Source organism: Patella vulgata, chromosome 2 (genome assembly GCF_932274485.2).
Source record: "Patella vulgata chromosome 2, xgPatVulg1.2, whole genome shotgun sequence".
NCBI lineage: Eukaryota > Metazoa > Mollusca > Gastropoda > Patellidae > Patella > Patella vulgata.
In genome coordinates, this window is record NC_065880.2 from 42,497,974 (window position 1) to 42,519,385 (window position 21,412).

Here is a 21,412-nt window from a genome sequence, read left to right on the forward strand (position 1 = left end):
TGGTGATATATTGACGCAGTTTTTTTTTCAGATGAAAATTGTGACCTCTAAATTTTGTACAATCAAGGCCAAAAATTCAGGAAAAATTACGATCCGATATGCACAAATATCAAAGAAAGGTTGCCAGGCAACGAAACATACACCCACAGCAGCTAAATCGTCCGTGCAGTCAACAAGGGTTGTCACATATTTTTACTTCTTTTGGTAATGAAACATTTATAATACACTAAAATCTGATTAAGAGTAACAACTCATGAAGTAATTATCAGAAAACCATTAGAATTTGTTTGGTTTTTATAAAGTTCTGCCCCATGCTAACGTTTAGTATACAAAACTTTTAATATCATGGATTTAGCTGTTCAAGTCATAAAAATTCATTGAAAATCAATATACTTGTTCGTCTCAAGCTCTTAAACTCTGTGTATCAATCTGAAGTCAATCGGATGATAACTTTAGCCTCTAGAGCGTCACAAGATTTTTCAAAGGGATCAAGGGTCATAACTGTGACAGTAATTATCGAAAATCACTGAAAATGAATAGACTTCTTTGTCTCATGACCTTAAACACTGTGTATAAATTTGAAGTCAATCGGATATTGACTTTAGCCTCTAGAGCGTCCACAAGATTTTACAAAGTGATCAAGGGCCATAACTCTGGCAGTAATTATCGGAAATCGCTGAAAATCAATAGGCTTCTTCGTTTCATGGCCTTAAAGATACATTATGGGAGATTTTTATAGAGAGTTGGCCATTCTTGCTATAACAGTTCAAAAGTAGATGATGAAAGAAGAATATATTGAAAAATTCAGTCAAATTACTTTATTCTGAACATAGTTATCATCGTTGTAATATTTGACTAAAAATGGTAGCGAAATGCGTCTTCACCTTCGCCAATCGTTTGATTGACAGGCGTTAACTCCACCTACATATCTCGATTATCAAGTAAAGTTTTCAATGGCATACGGAAACGCTTTACAGCGGCCTCGCTAAGTACACTCTATCATTTAGCCTCGATTTAACTGACGTATTTTCATCAGGTTACCCCTTATTTGATTTAATCAATTAGTGAAATCCTATTTAAATCCGAGCTGTAGCCGAGCCAACCGTGGGTCTACAGAGTTGATTTTGGTCTTATTGTTTAAATAAAGATCTAATTTATAATTTCTATAACATCTGAAGCCTAAATTAAGACTTGCAATAATCAGATTTAGCTCTTGCATAATGCATGTTTAAACACTGTATATAAATTTCAAGTCAATCGGATATTAACTTCAGCCTATAGAGCGTCCACAAGCAATTGTGGACGACGGACAGACGGACGGAGGGACGGACGGGGGCGACGACAATATACAACCACATTTCAATGTGGGCGTATAAAAAGAACTAAGATCTGTGGGTTATAAACATGTATTTCAAGTTTCATCAAAATCGGATCAAAATTGTGAGCTCTAAAGGGTCCACAACCTTGATATACCATATTTAACGGCGTATAAAAAGTCAAGTATGCACCATATTTAAATTGGAGTTTTTGCAGGGCAAATAGCTGTAGTGGAGGGCAAAATGGGTTTGTAAAATGAGTTTGTTACAAATTGTGCCCCACAAGTCTTATGCGGGACCTATTGTGATCCATGACCAACCTAGAGTGTTCCATGATATTTATGTGTGGGCTAGCGTGACCCATTACCCACCTAGAGTTCCACCATTTTCATGTGTGACCTAGAGTTCCATATAATTTTTATGCTTGGCCTGGCCAAACCCATGACCCACCTAACAATTTTGTGTATTTTTGTTACTTTTTGGAATTTTTCGATTTTTTGCGGGTTATTAGTATTGCCCTTGAATATGGTGACAACATATTTTGATTTTGCACCAACTCATTGTCACTTTAATATGTCATCTGTATGTTCTTTCCCAATCATGCTAACTGGGTGAGGTAAGAAAGAGTTACCCTATTACCCTGGTACAGAAATAACAGTCTTTTCTTCTATGCCTCGAAAATTAACCATGTATCATATAAATTGCTCTGTCTGGGGTTTGACAGTGATATAAAGGTACAAGTAAAATATATATATATATATATATATTTACTGTCTAAAGTATCAAGCTTTATCAATTAAAAAAGAAATTGCTTTCTGATATCTGTTCTAGCCATCTTATTATTTCAACATCTTTAGTATTTCACACTCTCCTATGGAGACTGAGCAAGAATAAATCAGGAATGCAATTGCCAGTCTTATTTGACTCCATCATTTGTTAGAATTTATTTTATTGCATATCAACACTAAGCTATTATAAATGCAACTTTTTCTCTTATTTTTAGATTAGTAGCCTTCAGAAACATGTTAAACATTGAATACTATTACTGATCTGTGCAAAGTCACCCGAGCTAGCCTTTCATCCGGTAAAGTTAACTGTTTAACCAGTGGTTGCCCGGCAAGACAGATAGAGAACAAGCTACAAAAAACAAGTGGTTGACATGTAAGATACATTTCAAGTTTCATTTGCGTACAAGGAGCGTCCATTATGTCAAACTCAACCTTCATTGATGTGTAACGGTGATATATTTAAACGTTTTTTGAAACTGAATACAAATTGTAACTCCTAGCAGGTCCACAAGCTAACCAGTGGTTGCCACGAAAGATACACCCACATTTTCCAACAGATGGATAGAGAACAGGCTAAAAAAATAAAAGCGATTTTTCGTACAATTAGGGGCCATAATCCAGTAAGTTATTGTCTGAAATGCGCGAATATCGAAAGGGACTGAGATATTTTGGATATAAAGATATATTTTAAGTTTCATCAAAATCGGATAAAAATTGTGACTTTGAAAGGGTCCAAAACCTTGGTATTACATACTTTTACACTATTTGCATACAAGGAGTGGCCATTTTGTCAGTCTGTTTCGGTCTGATTTTCATTAGGATGATACATTTAAAATCGGATCAGAATTGTGACCTCTAGAGGGTCCAATCAGGGGTTATAATCCAGGAAGTTATGCAAATATCAAAAGGAACCAAGACCTTCGGATTAAGATCATATATTTCAAGTTTCATCAAAATCGGATAAAAGTTGTGATCTCTAGAGTGTCCACAAGCTAAAAACATGATTTTTCGTACAATCAGGGGCCATAATCCATTAAGTTATGGTCCAATACGAGCCAATATTGAAAGGAACCAAGATCTTTGGGATATAAACCTATATGTCAAGTTTTGTCAAAATCGAATAAAAATTGTGACCTGTGTCGGCGGGGATCACGTGGCTAAGTGGGTAAGACGCTGGCTCGCTAGCCTGGAGGTCGGGTGTTCGATCCATGCATTGGCCGAGAAAGTTCATCCAGATTTTCCAGCGTGGTTCCCCTTGTCAGTGATGCAGGACGTAGGGCCTGACAAGGACAGCTGTCTAGTCGTTCGGATGGGACGAAAAACCGAGGTCCCGTGTACACATTGGCATGCACGTAAAAGATCCCTTGGCAGTTGGAATTCGATATAAGAGTAGGCTGTAGTGCCGCTGCCCGGGCAAAATTTCCCTCATAGCACACGGTATGGCGTATACCTGTCTTCATTAGCCCAGTTTATTAGCAGAATAGTAGGACGTTAAACCCCATTTCATTTCATTTCATTTCCTGTGTCGGCTGTACGTGTAGTGTCTACAAACAAACTAGCGGCATACCTTCAAGGATTGCTTTCTGGCAAATTTATATATTTGGTCAATATTTGATACCGTACCGGTAATGCTTCAGCCTTTTGAACATTCATAACTTTCTGTTCATAAAAATTCAAACATTTACAATCAATGTAATACTTACCGACCAATCAACTGTGGATCGTAATTCTCGTCGTTTATATCCATATTCAGCGTGGCTGGGATGAAGGTAGTGTGTTGGAGTGTGAACATATGAATTTTTTGCTATCGCTCTCCTGAAAAATATAGAAATAGTTTGTATTAAATCTCTAATATAAACAAGCAGGTTGGTGCATTACTTTGTTGATATTTTTGAACCAAAGTCTATTTAAATATACACTGGCAAAAATGAGACATCAAACTGATCTCTGGTTGCATCTAGATTAGTTATATATTAAAGGAGCATTATTGGAGATTATATAAAGAGCTGACAGTTCTCGCTATAATAGTTAAAAAATAGATAATGTAAAGAGAATATTCTGAAAATTTCAGTCAAATTCCTCCACTCTGAACCGAGATATTAGCGATTGAATTTTAAGCCTATCCTCGATCATCATATAAAGTCGGTACGTAAAAAAAAACAAGTCTCGATTATCCATGATGTTAAATCATCCATCACAAAATGTATTCAAATCCAGTAAATATCAAAGGCTAGCAATGGCATCAAGAGTTGATTATGATTTGGATAAGTTAATTAATGTCTAATTAATAATTTAGATAACATTTCAGGCCTAAAATCAGACCTGCAATAGGTAGATTTAGCTCTTGCATAATTTATGTTTAAGTTTTTGTGTTAACATGAATATTCTTTTGGCAGAAGTTTGGAGACTACATGTATATGTTAAAGATCAAATGATCTTCGTTGATTTTGATTTTGATAGGACCATAACTTCCTAGGTTATGGCCCCTGTATTTTATGCAAAATGTGTAACAGTTTGTGAGCTCTCTAGAAGCCACAATTTTCATCCAATTATTAAGGATCAAATGTACAGTAGAGTCTGTATGAGCAGCCACTCCTATTCAGCAACATCTCCTTGTAAACGGTCAGGATAAATTCCCCCCGTAAATTCTGTTGTTTCATCTCTTTATTCAACGGTCACTCCTCTAACGCGGTCACTATTTTACTAATAAATTCAACAAAACATCACCCATTCAACGGCCATTGTTGAATAATACCATCATTCTACTGTAACTTTCTGCGTTACTTATAGCCCCTATTTGGTGTGAGGATGAACTTTATCAATTTCCAGCATGTGGAAAGTATTGTCTTTTAATTATGGAATACCTTTATTGTAGAAAATGTGAATATGTGGTGTTTTAGTGTTTGTATAAACAGGCAGTGAATTGACCTAACACAGGTCCCCAAAATATAAATGTACTTTCTATTTTTTGCCCAATAGAACCTAATAATTATACACTCATCACAGCTGCGAGCATTGAAAAACATACCCTCTACTATTTGTTAATTCTGTACTTTATTTTCGTTTGATTTTAACAGGTGTTTGGTTTAGCAATAAATATCTGGTGTGATATGTCGAGAGGGAGGTAACTCATACTGTACACTGATGGAGGCAGACCACCATTAAATTTCATCATCTCGGTACCCACGAATTGTAGTTCGTCTATTTATAGCAATTCTCTCTCTCTCTCTTTTCTCCCCTTTTGCATGCCCATTTGTGTTGATTTTTTGGTCTAGAATGGACGAAGAGGGTTTGAATTAACATTTTCTGCCAGGTTTTGGTAAATATTCATGATTTTGAGGCGGAAGGATAAGAGGGTTATCAGGTTAGCTACGGCGATATGTACGGCAACTAGTTACATGTTTTTAGTATGCTTCTTCAAGTTTGTGTATCTCAAAATTTTGGTGGTCAACCTCATACAAATTTTAGTGCAAAGACATGACCATTTGTTCCTAAGTCTGTAGTGAAAAGCATTCAGCCCAACGAAAATTTGGGGAAAAGTTGGAGGTGGGCAAAGAGGCCAGAATTAACATTGAAGTCAATGGGGAAATTAATGGTGGTCTGCCTCCTTGATAAGAGTAGCAGACATTGTGTTGCCCCCTTGGAGTATACTGTTAATAAGACTACTGAGAATAAAGAAAGATTGTACCTGGCTACAATTCAATAACTATTGTTTCTTATAAAGGTCATAGTTGACCTTCGAGCTAAAAATATCTTTCTTTATAATCTTTATGAAGGTCAAATGTGGTTTGTGCCAAATTCTTATATATTAACTTACATTACTTCATTAACTACAAAATTGAATTAAGTTTGATTATATGATGTCTGTATCAATAACTAGTGTATGGATTGGTATAAAACAGTTGGTTGATTACAAATCAACTAATAAGTTATTACCAAGTATCATAAACTTTTAAACATAAGACACACGGTACATTCACATGTTAACCATTGTCACTTTCTGATATTGAAAATAGTCCACATATAATATACTCACTCTTCTAATCTATGTTTGGTCACTCTTTCATATTTTTCTTAATTATTAAATTGCAGTATATGACTAAGTTAAGATGGCAGATAAAAATATTTCCATCATTATCAGTGATTGTTTTTGTATATGACAATCTATATTTACTTTAGATTCAATCATCAATTACAGTATATTTTACATTTAAATTTATATTGTATCATGTTACCCAAATAACCTCCTCCATAATTCATAACTAAAGTTAATTAGTCATAGTAATAATTAAGAAACCAAAAGAACTTTTAGTCAGATGAAATCAGCTAGAAATGTCACTCCTTGTCTTCATCAGTAGATGACTTTTCTTATCAATCTCAATTTTTCAGCATAAGATACTATCTTGTTCTTACATCTTGGTGGTGCACAATTTCTAAAGGTCACTTTATTAATTTAATTGTGATGAAGACATTGCTTAAGATACCTTTAGTTGTCTGGTTGAGATATTGAATTCTTGCATAATGAAATGATAAAACGTGTGGGTATGATAAAATATGGTAAGATTATATTATAGCCCATGTTGAGCAGCTGGCTTAGGAATGCTACCTATCTACTCCTACTACATATTGACATTTTCTACAAATTCCTAAAGGACAAAATAATAATAAAACCACCTAAGCCTACAACTATATACTGTTCAACACATATAAATGTTTGTTTATATTGATCAAATAGTTAAATTTTATCCTCTCGATAAATTATTAATTTGAACATGGTGTATTATTAAGACAGCAAATCCAAACTATCAATGTTAGACAATCATTCAACTTGGATTCAATATGAATAAAAAAAAAAGGGCCAACACCAGACCCGCCAACCTCTCAGAGCTACAATGTAGTAGGGTTGTGTAAAATATGCAGTCGAAACCATCATCATTTGGCAGTAGATTTCCAAAAGCATGTAAATTCACACTTCCAAGGGTAATTTATTTAGAAATGATAAGTAGGCCCTCTGACACAAGAAATGAATTAGTTTTTAAATAATTAGTTTAAATGGCTACGGTAATAGATATAAATTCAACACAAGCAATGGTAACCATATCAAATTTTGGTAATTAATCAAATGACTAAAATTTAAAAATTGAATATGTATAGTCTACAGAAAGAAATAATGTCAAATATAATTATGATAACAATTACCACTTTTAAAAATATCCTTGTACTTGTGTTCCTCATTCTGGAGTTTTTTGTTAATATTGTTTTATAAAAAGATAATTGGTGTCCAGATCAGATTTTATAGTAGGCTTATTCTTAAATTGAGAGAGAGAGAGAGAGAGAGAGAGAGAGGGTTTAATGTCCACTACACACAAACTAGGTCATTTTGGGACTAACATGGTTTAATTTTATTTCAATAATTCGCTTACGCGTAGGGTTTTTTTAGCAGTGGGAGGAAACCACAGGACGGGGAGAAAACCCATGAGGTTGGACAGATGGCCCTACTCCTTGTCACGTACAACCGGGGAATCGAAACCAAGCCAGTTGACTCAATGACAGACCTTATGATACAGCGCACACATGCTAACCATTCGGCCATCCAACCCCCCTCATTAAGAATAGAGTGGGAACCGTAAAAAAAAATGTTTTGCATAACGACTAATAGTAATATCGCCACCATTCAATTCAATCATGCCCCTATATATATGCCATGGCAATTATTTTTTCAGTCTCACAATGTATGGGAATTTTTTCTCCGAGATTCCGAAAATCTGTTTTTACATTTATTCGAAAGAGCGTTTCGTGTTATTCAGAATTGACGAGACTTATTCCCATCTTGAAAATACAGTTTTAGGTTTTGTTGTATTTGAAATATTGTATTTGATGCTGTACAAGTGCAACCGAAAATGTCGGCTATTTGTTTATTTTATTCCATACGCATTTTAAGATTATTGGAACACGTGTCAATAATTATATCTACTTTCTTAACTCTAAAATAGGTTGAAAACTATTTTGATTACAGATCTAACAGTTAAATTACACCGTACAATTACCCCAAATTGATGTTGTTAACCAAAAGTCGTTAGCTCAATAGTTTTGGCAATAAAATTAAAAATTTCTTTGTCTTTGTTCGAAAATATGGTATAAATCTATTACCGCACAGTAGAGCAGTACATGAACGAAGCCCTTTCGCGGCACTGTACCACGTGGTGCGTTAGAGTTGACAGGTCTGGCCAACACAAATAGATATTGCTAGTTTGATGCTGAATATTGTGAAAATGTTTTGACTGATATTCTGACAGATTCAACTTTTACAATGTTGTAGTTTGCAATGGATACATAGTCCCTCAAAGGACGATTGAATTAATATTAAATGAAACCAAAAGATTTGCAAGATTTATAAAATAAAAGTTGACAACAGAGCAGTGTTTGCCTGGGACAATTAGTAACCAAATCCAATTGCATGCACACTTTCAATCTTGAAAAAATGTTTGGGGCTCGCTTTGTACTTGGAAAGCTGTTTTTGTTTTGATATTTTGCCGTATATTTGTTCTCACTATTTTCCAAAACATCTTGTTTTATTCCATTATGAAATAATTATCATGCAATCTCATCCATGGTAGATTTGAAAAACCTAAAAAAAATACACTGTACGAAATTCACTTTGGTTCAAGCAATCATGGTCCATCAATCTGCAAAGCACTAATCCTCATTAGGCAAGTCTTTAATTAACAATATTTCATCAATGGTCATTAATAGTGCAAATAAATCTTAGACCATAAAGACCTGAAAACTAATCAATTAATCAAACACTAAATCTTCATCATTCTAAACTCAGATAAAGTAAATCATGCCATGAATTATGATCATCTGTAGGTCAAACACACTGGAAATCATAAATCCAAGTTTCATTTAAATTCTTATGATAAAGTTTGATATATTAACTGAGGATTAAAAGAATGTACACCAGGTTATATATAACAGAGAAGAATGTAAATATCCTTAAAGTAAATGTCTTCTACGAGACTGATCTATGCATGTTACTCCAAATGCACTGATTAGTTGGGACCCAGTGGCGCGGGAACCTTAAGTTTTTACAGGTGGTCGGCCAAAAGGTATATTTTTCCAACCCACATTACTCAAGCAACATTTTTGACATTTGTACTTATCTAAATCTTTTCTGAGTTATTCTCATAGGTATAAATTTTGCATTCTTCAAAATAGAGCTATGTGAGTAGTCTCCAGTAATGAACCCATTTAGATGCCAGGAGTAGGTATCTAGTAGGTACATTTCTGCAGATATACTTGAAAATGGCTCTAGCACACAGCAGTTTCCAAAAATTTCCCAATGGCAAGGGAGTCCCCAAAAGTCTGTCAACCCACTCAAAACAACATTACAGTGCTACTGATGGGAACTGCTGCTGTAGGAAACAGCCTGAATTCCGCATATTGACAATGTTGATTCTAAGACTAAACAAACAAATAAATTGTCCAGCCAATGTTGTTTGGTCTTAATCATTCCACAAAAGGAGCAGTACTAAGGGTGTGACGACTAAGCAAAACTTGAACCGGTTAGTCGGCGGCTAAAAAACCGAACCGATTCGGTTTAGTCGGTAATGAAAACTAACTGAAAAATATTAGTCTTCCATAGTCTACAATACACGCTAATATACTGGCCTTTATACGGAGCTTAAAACTGTAATGGCGACATACATACAGTTCTATGTTTTATGTGTCCAGTACATTAAAAAATTTGGTTTTGTTTGTATTATGTAGTTTGTTCAAATCTCCTGTTTAACCTTTTTAATAAAAGTAATAAATACAACATATAAAAAACTTCAAACAATGACGTATTGATCAATAATATTAGTGATAAACCGACGAGAAAGCGTATCTGGGCATCAGCTCAGTGCGCATGCCTATTGACCTAACCTGGAGGATTGCTTGTTTCTGATTGGGCACTTCAACCATTGACCTTAGCAACCGACCAATCAAATAACGTATTCTTAAAATAACTTCATTAGGTATGCAAAAACACACTCGCTTGTAATCGCGAGAATATCCACGACCGATTACGGAATATAGTATATACTGTCTCATTATTATTATTGTCAACCATTTATCAATGATGTAGCTTATTGCTTATTCGCCCCCCATAATTGTCGATCGTTAATACATGTGTCTTTTTAAAAAAAACATGTTATAATATTCGGGCGACTGGTTTATATCATGCTGTATTTTTTAGACGACTATCGATTTCCCGTAACTTGAACCGGTTTGTAGGTAAAATCGAACCGACTCCGACTAAACCGACTAATCGTCACACCCTTAAGCAGTACACCCTGATAGTGGTCAACACCTTTCCACAAACGGGGAATTACACCTTGATAGCATGTAAGCAGTAAATTCTTACATGTTGCCACTATAAGACATGAATTTTTCATTTCACTGTTTACATTTTTGAACTGTTTACGAACCAATATACTTCTGCATAACAGGACTAGCGAACAAAGATCTGTGGATGGCTGGTATAAACAGGTGTGAGATCAGGCTAAAGCATAGTTAGCAGATGTGATTCTACACCATGAGTATCATAATGTGTTATAGTGAACCCCTTCAATCTAATATCAGGAATTTGTTATAATGTAGTTTATAACAGTGGATCCCAATAAAGGTGGTTAGATTACAGTGAAGCCCCAATGTAATTGACTAATTGTGCCAAACCAATTTAAGTTTTAAGTTCTTCAGGATCTTGATCAAATTAATAACCCACTCAATTCTTGTGTGCAATGGTTTGTTAAAATTTCAAAACTTAAATATTTGGAACTAAACTAAAAGCTTTTGAGAAACACAACTGAATACTTTTTGCTTTAAGATTAGTTTTTTCCTGAAGAATTTGGAGGCAGAATTTTTGTTAGGTGTTCCAAAAATCGACTGCATACACTGGGACTTCAATATATTATCACCACTTTTAATTGTGTTGGATAAAACTTGGAACATTATTTGACTGAAATTTTCAGCAAATTCCCTTTACGTTATCTAGTTTTGAAGTATTATATTGAGAACTGCCATCTCTTTATCTAATCTTCTGTAATGTATCTTTGAGTCTACACTAAATATAATTCAGTCAGCCGTGTATCTGGTTGCATCTGATGAGTAATTGGCATGGCATGGACCGGCACTATAAGATATCAGACAATAGACATCATCAGTAGACAGATGAAAGAAGACTATTCTGACTATTACTTCACCACAACATTTATCATGTTGTCTATGTCTCATTAGAATGTGAAATTAGTCTATTTATTTAAATTACTTTGCTTCTGTTTTATATTTCATTTTAATTGGCTACATGTTTTAACAAATCATGTCTAAAATGTGTAACATTCAAAGCTTCATGAGTAGTAGGAGTAGTAGGGATATTTTTGAGGCTATTCATCAATGTGAAATGGGTATCTGTCTGCCTGTCAGTTAACCAGAAATCAAGGAAGAATTAGCCACACAAAGGTATACTTAATTACATGACAATGCAAAAAATCTAGATCTATACATTTAGTTTCGTTTATGGGGCGTTGAGCAGTCGAAAATGTACATTTTAAAGCTAGCACTATAAATTTTGTTGATAAGATATGATTGTTATTTTGGGTGGTACTGGGTGGTAAACTACATATTAATCACAAAAAAATACCAGTTTTATTTACCAAGTATATTCCAAACTTGGCCCAAAAGCATAATATTAAAGGGTGCTGATTTCAACAAAAGTCAAATTTTCTCAGTTATGCCTGCATGGATTTTCTATTAATTTGGCATGAACAATGCTGATTGCAAGTCCAACAAGCCAACAATGAGGCTGATGTCCCCCACCGAAATCCCAAAATAAATAGATGACACATATTAATTAATCGCACATTTATTTTTTTCAAAAGTATGAAGCAATCAAACTATCAACTATACAGTAAGTTTCATCACTCTATCAGATAAGTTATCTTGTCCCAAAGCATCGACCAATGAAACTGCTTAGCTCTGCTTAGCTTTAGCTCGAAATGTTAATCATTGAACTCAATCAAGACATTCACCTAATGAACATCTACATCAAGTTTAAACATTCTAGCTCAATTAAAAGCAGAGTTGTTATGTTCCAAAGTCTTGATCAATCAAATTGCTTATCGCTCCTCATCGAACTTAGTCAAGGTAATGATATAATGAACCTATCCTCAGAGTTTCATCACTCTCACTTAATTAAAATCAAAGTTATCGTGCCCCAAAGCATCAACCAATCAAATTGCTTATCTCTCTCTGCTTACCCTAAGCAGACAATGTTTATCATCGAACTCCATCAAGGCATTTACCTAATGGACACCTACACCAAGTTTGAACGTTCTAGCTCAATTAGAAGGAGAATAATTGTGTTCCAAAGTCTCGGCCAATTAAATTGCTTACTGTTCTGCTTAACCTGAGCAGAAAATCCTCATTATCGAACTTAGTCAAGGTCTGGGTGTAATGAAACTATACACCAAGTTTCATCACTCTCACTTAATTAAAACTAAAGTTATCGTGTCCCAAAGAATCAACCAATCAAATTGCTTATCTCTGCTTACCCTAAACAGAAAATGCTCATCTTCGAACTCCATCAAGGCATTGACCTAATAAAGACCTACACCAAATTTGAACATTCTAGCTCAATTAGAAGGAGAGCTATTGTGTCCCAAATAGTGTGAAGGACAGACAGACGGGCCGACAGACAGACGGACAAACTCAATAGTCCCCTGCTTTCTTCGAAAGGTGGAGGACAAAAAAGCTACTGGACAATTTTTGGCTATAGGTTGTGGTTTGTCTGGTATCCATGGAAACACAAATAAAAACAATGAGTTTTGTTGGAAATTCTATTAGTACATGCTAAAAAGAGATATCGATAATCACTCCAGTAGATGAAAAGCAGAGGTTATAAGCTACATTTTGACATTAAAAACGTAAAATATTTTAAAATCGTTTTTCATTATTTACCTTTGAATGAGATTTTGTGATTTTGGGTTAATTCTTTGAATACGTCCACAACAAGTTTTACAATACAACAATTCGTATGTAAAAAGTAAATATCTACTTCAGTACACTACTCGATCGCTCTAAAAATCATTTTATACATTGAAAAATGGCAATCTTCAACCATCAAAAAATTAAAATTCATCCACATTCCAGTTGCGATAAATGGTAGACTTGGATAACTGCGTTTTAGAGGGAATTCCTTCTGATGTCACATCTAGATAGACATCAATCATCCAGTGTGAAACGGCTGCTGGTCACGGCCAATATTGTGTACAGCGGATAACGTGAACGGTGTATATATATGACGTCATAATTTATTCAAGAACTGATCTAGGTCAGGAAAACCTTCTCGTTTGCTATAAATAGTTTTTTTCTTTCCACTTGTACCTCCATTATTACACAACAAACGGTCAGACTGTTATGTACCCTCTGGGTTACTTTACACATGGAACAAGTGTGTAAAGTCTTAATAAAATTGGTGTTGAAAAGTTAGTTAACGCCCTTAAATTCATATAAATTCAAAAGAACCATCGTTTGAGACCAATTTCAACCATCACTACATGTTACAATTTGACGTTAAAGATACATTATGGGAGATTAGATAAAGAGCTGTCACTTCTCACTATAATAGTTAAAAACTAGATAATGTAAAGGGAATTTGCTGAAAATTGATCCACTCTGAACCAAGAATTGAATTTTAGGCCTGGCCTTGATCATTATTACTAAGGTCTGTATGATAAAAAAACATTTTTTGATTCATAACATATGGAAATAAAAAACTCAAGACTGATAAATTTTTGTTTTTTAACCAGCGGTTGCCAGGCAAAATACACCTACATTTTGCAAGAGGTGGATAGACGGTGATATATTCAAACTTGTGACCTCTAGAGAAACCACAAGCTAAAAACACGATTTTTCGTACAATCAAGGGTCATAATTCAGAAAGTTACGATTTTATATGGATGAATATCGAAAGGAACCAAGATCTTTGGGTAAAAAACATGTATTTCAAGTTTCATCGGATCAAAATTGTGTCCTCTAGAGGGTCCACAACCTTGATATACCATATATTTATACTATTTGCGTACGAGGCGCGGCCATTTTGTCCAGCAGTTTTGTTCCTATTTTCACAAAATTCGAACCCAGACGTCATTACAGTGTAACGGTGATATATTCGAACAATTTTTTAAATCAGATAATTATTGTGAACCTCTAGAAGGACCACAAGCTAAAAATGTGATTTTTCGTACAATCAGGGTCCAAAATTCAGGAAGTTACGATCCGATACGCGCAAATATCAAAAGGATCCAAGATCTTTGGGTTATAAACAATGCATTTCAAGTTTCATCATAAAACCCAACTGAAGTATAGCGTCCATTTCTTTTTAAACTTGCTGATATGGTTCAAATCCTCATTAGTCAGAACTATATTGAAATTCAGTATGTCATAAAAATCTCAATTTGAATAGACACAACCCTTATTAATTGCTGGTTGTTGCTTGGAAAATGTCTTCAAAGCATTTAATACACCTAATTTTCCAAGTAATTTAAAGACAACCTTTAAATCTAATTCATTTCGATACAATTCATTTAATTCCAGTCTGAACACATTGTTCAAGAAAACATTAAAATAATTGGAATAAAACACATTAACATGGACCAAAAAAAAATGAACCAAAGTAAAAAGTATAATGTAATGTCAAATTAATTCTGGTTCCAAATTAAGATGATTACTTCTGCTAAGTACAAAGATCCTTAAATGCAGAATTTGAAAACGGTGAAGCATTGAAGATCAATAATACAATGAGCATAACGCAAGTATTGATTTAAGGAATATGTATTTCATTCATAATGAAATTTTAATACCGGTATGTGACAGAAGATTATCGGTAAAAATAAACCAAATGATATCTTTAACTTGGCATAGTGGACTGAAATCATTTTGGGACAACTGAAAAGAAGTTATTATTATAATAAGGTATGTGCTCACCCAAATTAACTCAATACTGATAAACATAACTATATACCAAGTATAGAGTTCCAAAACCCGTTTTTCATGATATCAAGACAACTCAGAAATGTTATCTAAAGGATTCAATCTATAGATACTGATATCTATACTTGAAAATATGAGCTCATAGGTTGTGAGATCCTTCAGTTTGTAAAATAATAGCTTAATATGAGTTTGCTATGGTTAACCTAAGATATTGCTGACTTCCACCACGACGATTTACTCAATAGTAGGTTCTTGTGTTCTGTAACATCAATATTTTCTAACACCTTCTGTCAATATTGACACAGCATTGAACGTAAAATGCCCTGTAAAATGAGTTCGATATTTGATAATGAAGACTATTTACTTTCTCCTTCAAGTCATAGGTTGGAATTGGTAGAAGATGAATTGGCATCCTCCTTTACCTTTTGTTTTTTTTCCCTGGGATTTGTTGAAGATACTGGAGCTAGAGAGCTACTTTAACCATGTATAAGATATTGGAAATTTACAATCATACCATTGAGCCTTCAGATTTGATCCAAGATCAATAACTGAGATTTTTTTTTTCAGTGAAAAAGGAATTTCCTTGATTGGAGAGAAATATAAGTTTTGTATATCGAAAAATTAGAATCAATGTTCAAATAAGCTCATGTTTTGTTACATCCAGAATTAAATTACATGACCTGGATTTAACAAACTAATTCCAATGACTGTACATTCCTACAATCAATGTTGTCTGATGGTTGTTTTAAATCCAGAATATTATTTGATTTTGGTTCCAATATCCCCTCTGATATAATTAGAGCGAGAGAGAGAGAGAGAGGGGTTTAACGTCCACTCGACACAAACTAGGTCATTTTGGGACTAACGCATGGTGCAGTTTTATTTCAATAATTTGCTTGCACGTAGGGATCTTTAGCAGTGGGAGGAAACCGGAGGACCTGGAGAAAACCCACGAGGTTGGACAGGCGACCCTACTCCTTGTCACGTACAACCAGGGAATCAAAAGCCCGCCAGTTGACTCAATGACAGACCTTATGATACAGTGCGCACATGCTAACCATTCGGCCAACCAACCATCATGATATAATTAGAATACATGCAAAGAACAAAACTTCTTGAATTCCTCAATTATCTAATTGATCTGCACTGCATGTCCAATGGATCACCAATTCACCATCATTCCAGATATGATCAATACAAAAATTCTGATTTATTTTCGATAATAACATGAGGAATGCAGTAGAAAAGCTTGCAATGGCTTCGCTGTATATGGTAAGTTGAATCTGAACTTTACTTTTAATAATCTTTCTCTGTTAGCAAGCACTCTCACTTCCCCATCTCAGTTTAGATAGAACATTTTTTCTCCGGAGACATAGCAATTTTTAGCATTATCTTAGCATTATCCATACTGTAAAGCATAGTTATTTTGATTTAATTCTTTAAAATACCATATGACTGACAGGTAAATCAGTTACTCAATAGCATTGTCTGTCAGGCATGACTAGCAAATATGATCAAAACTAGAAAGAGAGAGGGGGAGAAAGAGAGAGAGAGAGAAATGGGGTTTAAAGTCAACTCGACACAAACTAGTTCATTTCGGGACTAACAAATGGTTTAATTTTATTTCAATAATTCACTTGCGTGTAGGGGTCTTTTAGTGGGAGGAAACCAGAGGACCCGGAAAAAACCCCACAGGGTTGGACAGGCGACCCTAACTCTTGTCACGTGCAAGTGGGGAATCAAAACCACGCCACATGACTCAGTGACAGACCCAATGATGCAACACGCACGCATTAACTATTCGACCACCCAACCAAAACCAGAACTTTACTGCCAGCTTAAAAATTGAATTTATTTTTACTGGTTCTTTTCCAGACATGAGCCAGATTGTTCTGGTTCTCTAGATTAGAATGAATAATTAACATTTTATTGCAAAGGTCATACATGATCTAGAATTAATATCAGCATATGTTTACCAGATTTAAGGTCTGATACAACAGTCAAAAATATTGTATATATTTTTTATATTTATGAATGCAAGTGAAAAATGGCCCATATCTTGTGATTAAAAATTAAAAAAAAAAACAATGACTATATAAACATAAATTTACTAAACATATGCTGATATCCTAAATATATCACAAGAAAGTTGATAAAATAAATAAGAAAGTACTTATATCAACATATCACATAGCCTGTAGCTAAGATTCTATCATATCCTCTTATCCTAAACCATGCTGAAGATTCTGTTTATTCCAAGGTTTTAGCTTTATCATAAGAATCTAAGATTGTAAACAGATGAATGCTAGTAAGACAAAAATAACTCAATAAAAAAAAAAAAAAAATGGGGAACAAAGGGTCAATGTTTGGTATTAGTTGTAAAAAAAGGTTTATAGAAGGAATGTAGTTTTAATGAATATGAAATATTGATGGTGGTCATCTCTCAAATCAATCTTCAGTGGAAAGACCTGGCCTTGTATATACTCACTCTGGAGTTTTCAATGATAATTGCCTGAGGTGTAACTATTATTCTTGTAACATCTAGCCACCAGGCCACATCAATTGACTGATGAAACTATTTATTTCAGAAGAATACCCACTGGCATTATTACTTTGGCACTGAACTAAGATGGAATGATCATAAGTTATCTTTCATCTAATAATTGAATATAAATAGAAATACCCGTTCCACATCATCGATTCTTATAAATATCATAAATCTTATAAAGGGCAGATTTTCTTTCTAGATCCTTATATAAACTAAATTAATGACATTTTTATTGAAAACCTAAAATTCCAAAAGAATTCAAATTACTCATTTGATTTCTTCCAGTTCCATACAAAACTGAATATTTGACAGAATAGGTGGGATAATTGGAGTAAATCAAAATGACAATCACTTTTTTCTTAAAGCAAGAGGTCGACCGTGTCTTCATTTATCATTTAATTAACACACAAAACTCAAAATGATTATTTTTGTAAAGCACAGTTATTTTAATCTTAATATTTAAACTGTTCAAATCTGCTGCTTGTCTGTGGCCATCTTGTTCATAAACTGTTGCCCTGCAACCAATGTAATATTGTAAAATAATTTGCTATTTAATTGGTTACCAGATCCTCAACCAGTGGTTACCAGGCAATATACTACCACAATAACTCTCCTTCTAACTGAGCAACAACATTCACACTGGGTGTAGGTGTTTATTAGGTGAATGCCTTGATGGGTTTCGAAGATGAGAATTTTCTGCTAAAGGTTAGCAGAGATAAGCAATTTGATTGGTTGATGCTTTGGGACACCATAACTTTAGTTCTAATTAATTGGGAGAGATGAAACTTGGTGTATAGTTTCATCACATCAATACCTTGACCAAGTTTGATAATGAACATTTTCTGCTGAGGGTAAAGTGAGAGCTATGAAACTTCGAGTATAGATTCATTATATCCTTACCTTGACTAAGTTTGATGAGAATTTTCTGCTTCGAGTATAGATTCATTATATAATATTATAACCTTGACTAAGTTTGATGAGAATTTTCTGCTTAGTCTAAAGAGCGAGAAGCAATTTGATTGGTCAAGACTTTGGAACATAACAACTCTGCTTTTAACTTGCGGTAGAATGTTTAAACTTAATGTTATGTTCATTAGGTGAATGTCTTGATTGAGTTCAATGATTAACAATTCCCGCTAAAGCTAAGCAGAGCTAAGAAATATTTTTGACTTTGATTCTATCTGATAGAGAGTGATGAAACTTAGTGTATAGTTGATAATCAGTTTAATTGCTCGATACTTTTGAAAAAGATAAACATGCAATTAATTATTATGTGTCATCTATTTGTTTTGGGATTTCGGCGGGGACATCAGCCTCACTGTTGGCTTGTTTCCCCTACAGTTAATCATATTTTAAGATAATAGAGAAACACCCAAATCTTAGTAAATTAGGCACATGATTCAACAAAATTATGAACCAAAAACTTATCAAATTATGGAGATATGATGGAGATGGATGACATCTTTAATCAGGGGCGGATCTACGAATTTTGAAAAGGGGGGGGGGGGCGTCTCAAAATGAGGGCACTGACCGCAGAGACGGGGCACGCCGCTGAGAGTTTTTGGGGTTTTTTTTGGGGGGGGGGGCCCAAGAAAATTATCCCCAAGAAAATTATCCGTCATTTCCTTACATCTGTAGCCATTCCAAGAGCTATTTGGCTGATATTTTCGTCCAAGTAAACGCTCGGAAATCGTTGAAAAAGAGCCTTAAAATCAAGCAAAAAAGCCAGTTGAACATGCGACTCGAAAATTGTCAAGGCGAGCAAGTTATTGCTAAAATGGTTAAAATTTCACTCCTTAAATACGGAATATATAAAGTTGGCACATGATGAGAAAAAAGACGAATCTATTCCCTAGCCACTTCACTATTAAGCCTTGTAAGTTGTACTGTGTACTATCCACACATGAAACAATGCTACATCAAGTTGCACTCATGCGCGTCGGTGATGGGCATGAGTGTATACACCCCCGATTCCACACGATGCTATTATTGATGTCTGTCTATAGTCACTCTATAGGATTAGGGCACCGTCAGCTAAACAACAAGAATTCGTTTGAAAGTGGGAGCATTAACTAGACCAGACCGGTGTGTTTGAGTCAATGGTTTGAGTCATTTGGAATCCTTGCAACGGGTTGGGAACGGACATATTTGGGTCTGAGAAAAGGCACTTCCAGCCGTAAAAAAGGGCACTGTTGAAAATTAGGGGGGGGGGGCACACGACCCCTTGCGCCCCCCCCCTTGGATCCGCCTATGTTAATAACCCATAGAAGTAAAAGAACCCCCCAAATTAACAGAATAGCATAAATCATCGTTTAATTGAGGTGTACTGTTTCCATACAACTTGCAATTTAACACACTGCTAATTTATCTGGAACTTACAAATCAAATCTCAGTTTCAAATCAAAAACCCAAGCCAGTGTGGAGCATTGTTACCATATTTGAAAACTTCCTATTATGATGACAGATTAATGTCTTGACACAGTAACATTAGTTTCTGTCATTTCAACCTACAATCTTCAGGCTATTTTCGTAAAGCTTTTATACTTTATAGGATGTTTCTGAAGGTTACCACAGATAAATATAGGTTTAAAGCATATAGTGAGAGTAGAAGAGTGTTTTACATATAGTTATGTTATTTCAAAAGAGATGGTCCATGTTTTACTATATTCTAACAAAGATATAATGATGACAGATAAATATAGGTTTAAAGTAGCTAAATCTCTTAACTCAATATCATCCAAAGTCTTCGACATTGGAAACACAAATTATATGTCAATTTAAATCAACATTGATGTTGTGATCTTACCAGGAAAAGATGGGCTTCTGATGTCCAATAATGCGTTTCAGCGCCATTTGTAACAAGGGCCTAGAGGACGAGGCTATACATATTCCACAAGTCATGTCAAACGGTGACAGCATATTCTTATCTGGGGAGTCGGTGTAGACTGGAATAACCAGATGCTAGATGTTGCCATTTGAATGAGACTTCTAACGCATTTTGCCAAACATAACTGATTTGAAATTAGAATAAAAACGGAAACGATTGAATGTAAATCAGTTTATATACATTCATAAATTACATTAGTATATGTGTTGCGACCCATTTGTGTCAATTTCTAGCTCCTAAATATTAGTGATTTAGCTCCTTTAAAGCATAATGAAGTGTGTTTTATATCTCTCAATAGTATATATGGTCATCTTAAGAAAGATGGTCCATCTGTTTCTATATATTCTAACAAAGATAAGATAATGATGGCAGGTACTTAGATCAACTTTTAGAAAAGTTATAGGTTTCTCCCTTCAATAGCTACACTTCATTAAAGAATGTGTTAGTGATATCAGCAATACTGCATAAAATCTCTCTGGAACTTTTGAGTCAACTAGCATGGTTTGGATCCCTCGGTTGTACGTGACAAGGACTAGGGTTGCCTGTCTAACCTCATGGGTTTTCTCCGGCTCCTCAAGTTTCCTCCCACTGCTAAAGACTCCTATATATACGCTCTTGAAAGCGTATTATTGAAATACAATTGAACCGTATGTTAGTCCAAAAATGACCTAGTTTGTGTCGAATGGATGTTTGACTTGACCGTATGACTGAGTGCTATTATTTAGCAGACGATGTTTATTAGCATTTATGTAACCAGGAATGACCCCTTACACGCAGTTATTGATCTTCAGAACCATTTCCCATACATACAACTAATCACTCTCCTTAATATCAGATCACT

The 21,412-nt window shown here is 34.7% G+C and overlaps 1 protein-coding gene across 6 annotated transcripts in view; it reads right to left on the bottom strand.

The window, feature by feature from the left end:
- LOC126811388 (diacylglycerol kinase zeta) overlaps positions 1-21,412 on the bottom strand; it is a 300,069-nt gene that overhangs the window by 58,013 nt on the left and 220,644 nt on the right. For all 6 annotated transcript variants that reach the window (XR_008786262.1, XM_050536971.2, XM_050536970.2 and 3 more), the window contains one exon: positions 3,808-3,919. Coding sequence is in view for 5 of the 6 variants with exons in the window: in XM_050536971.2 (XP_050392928.1) it covers positions 3,808-3,919 (112 nt within the window). In the remaining variant the exon portion in view is untranslated. The remainder of the gene's footprint in view (positions 1-3,807; positions 3,920-21,412) is intronic.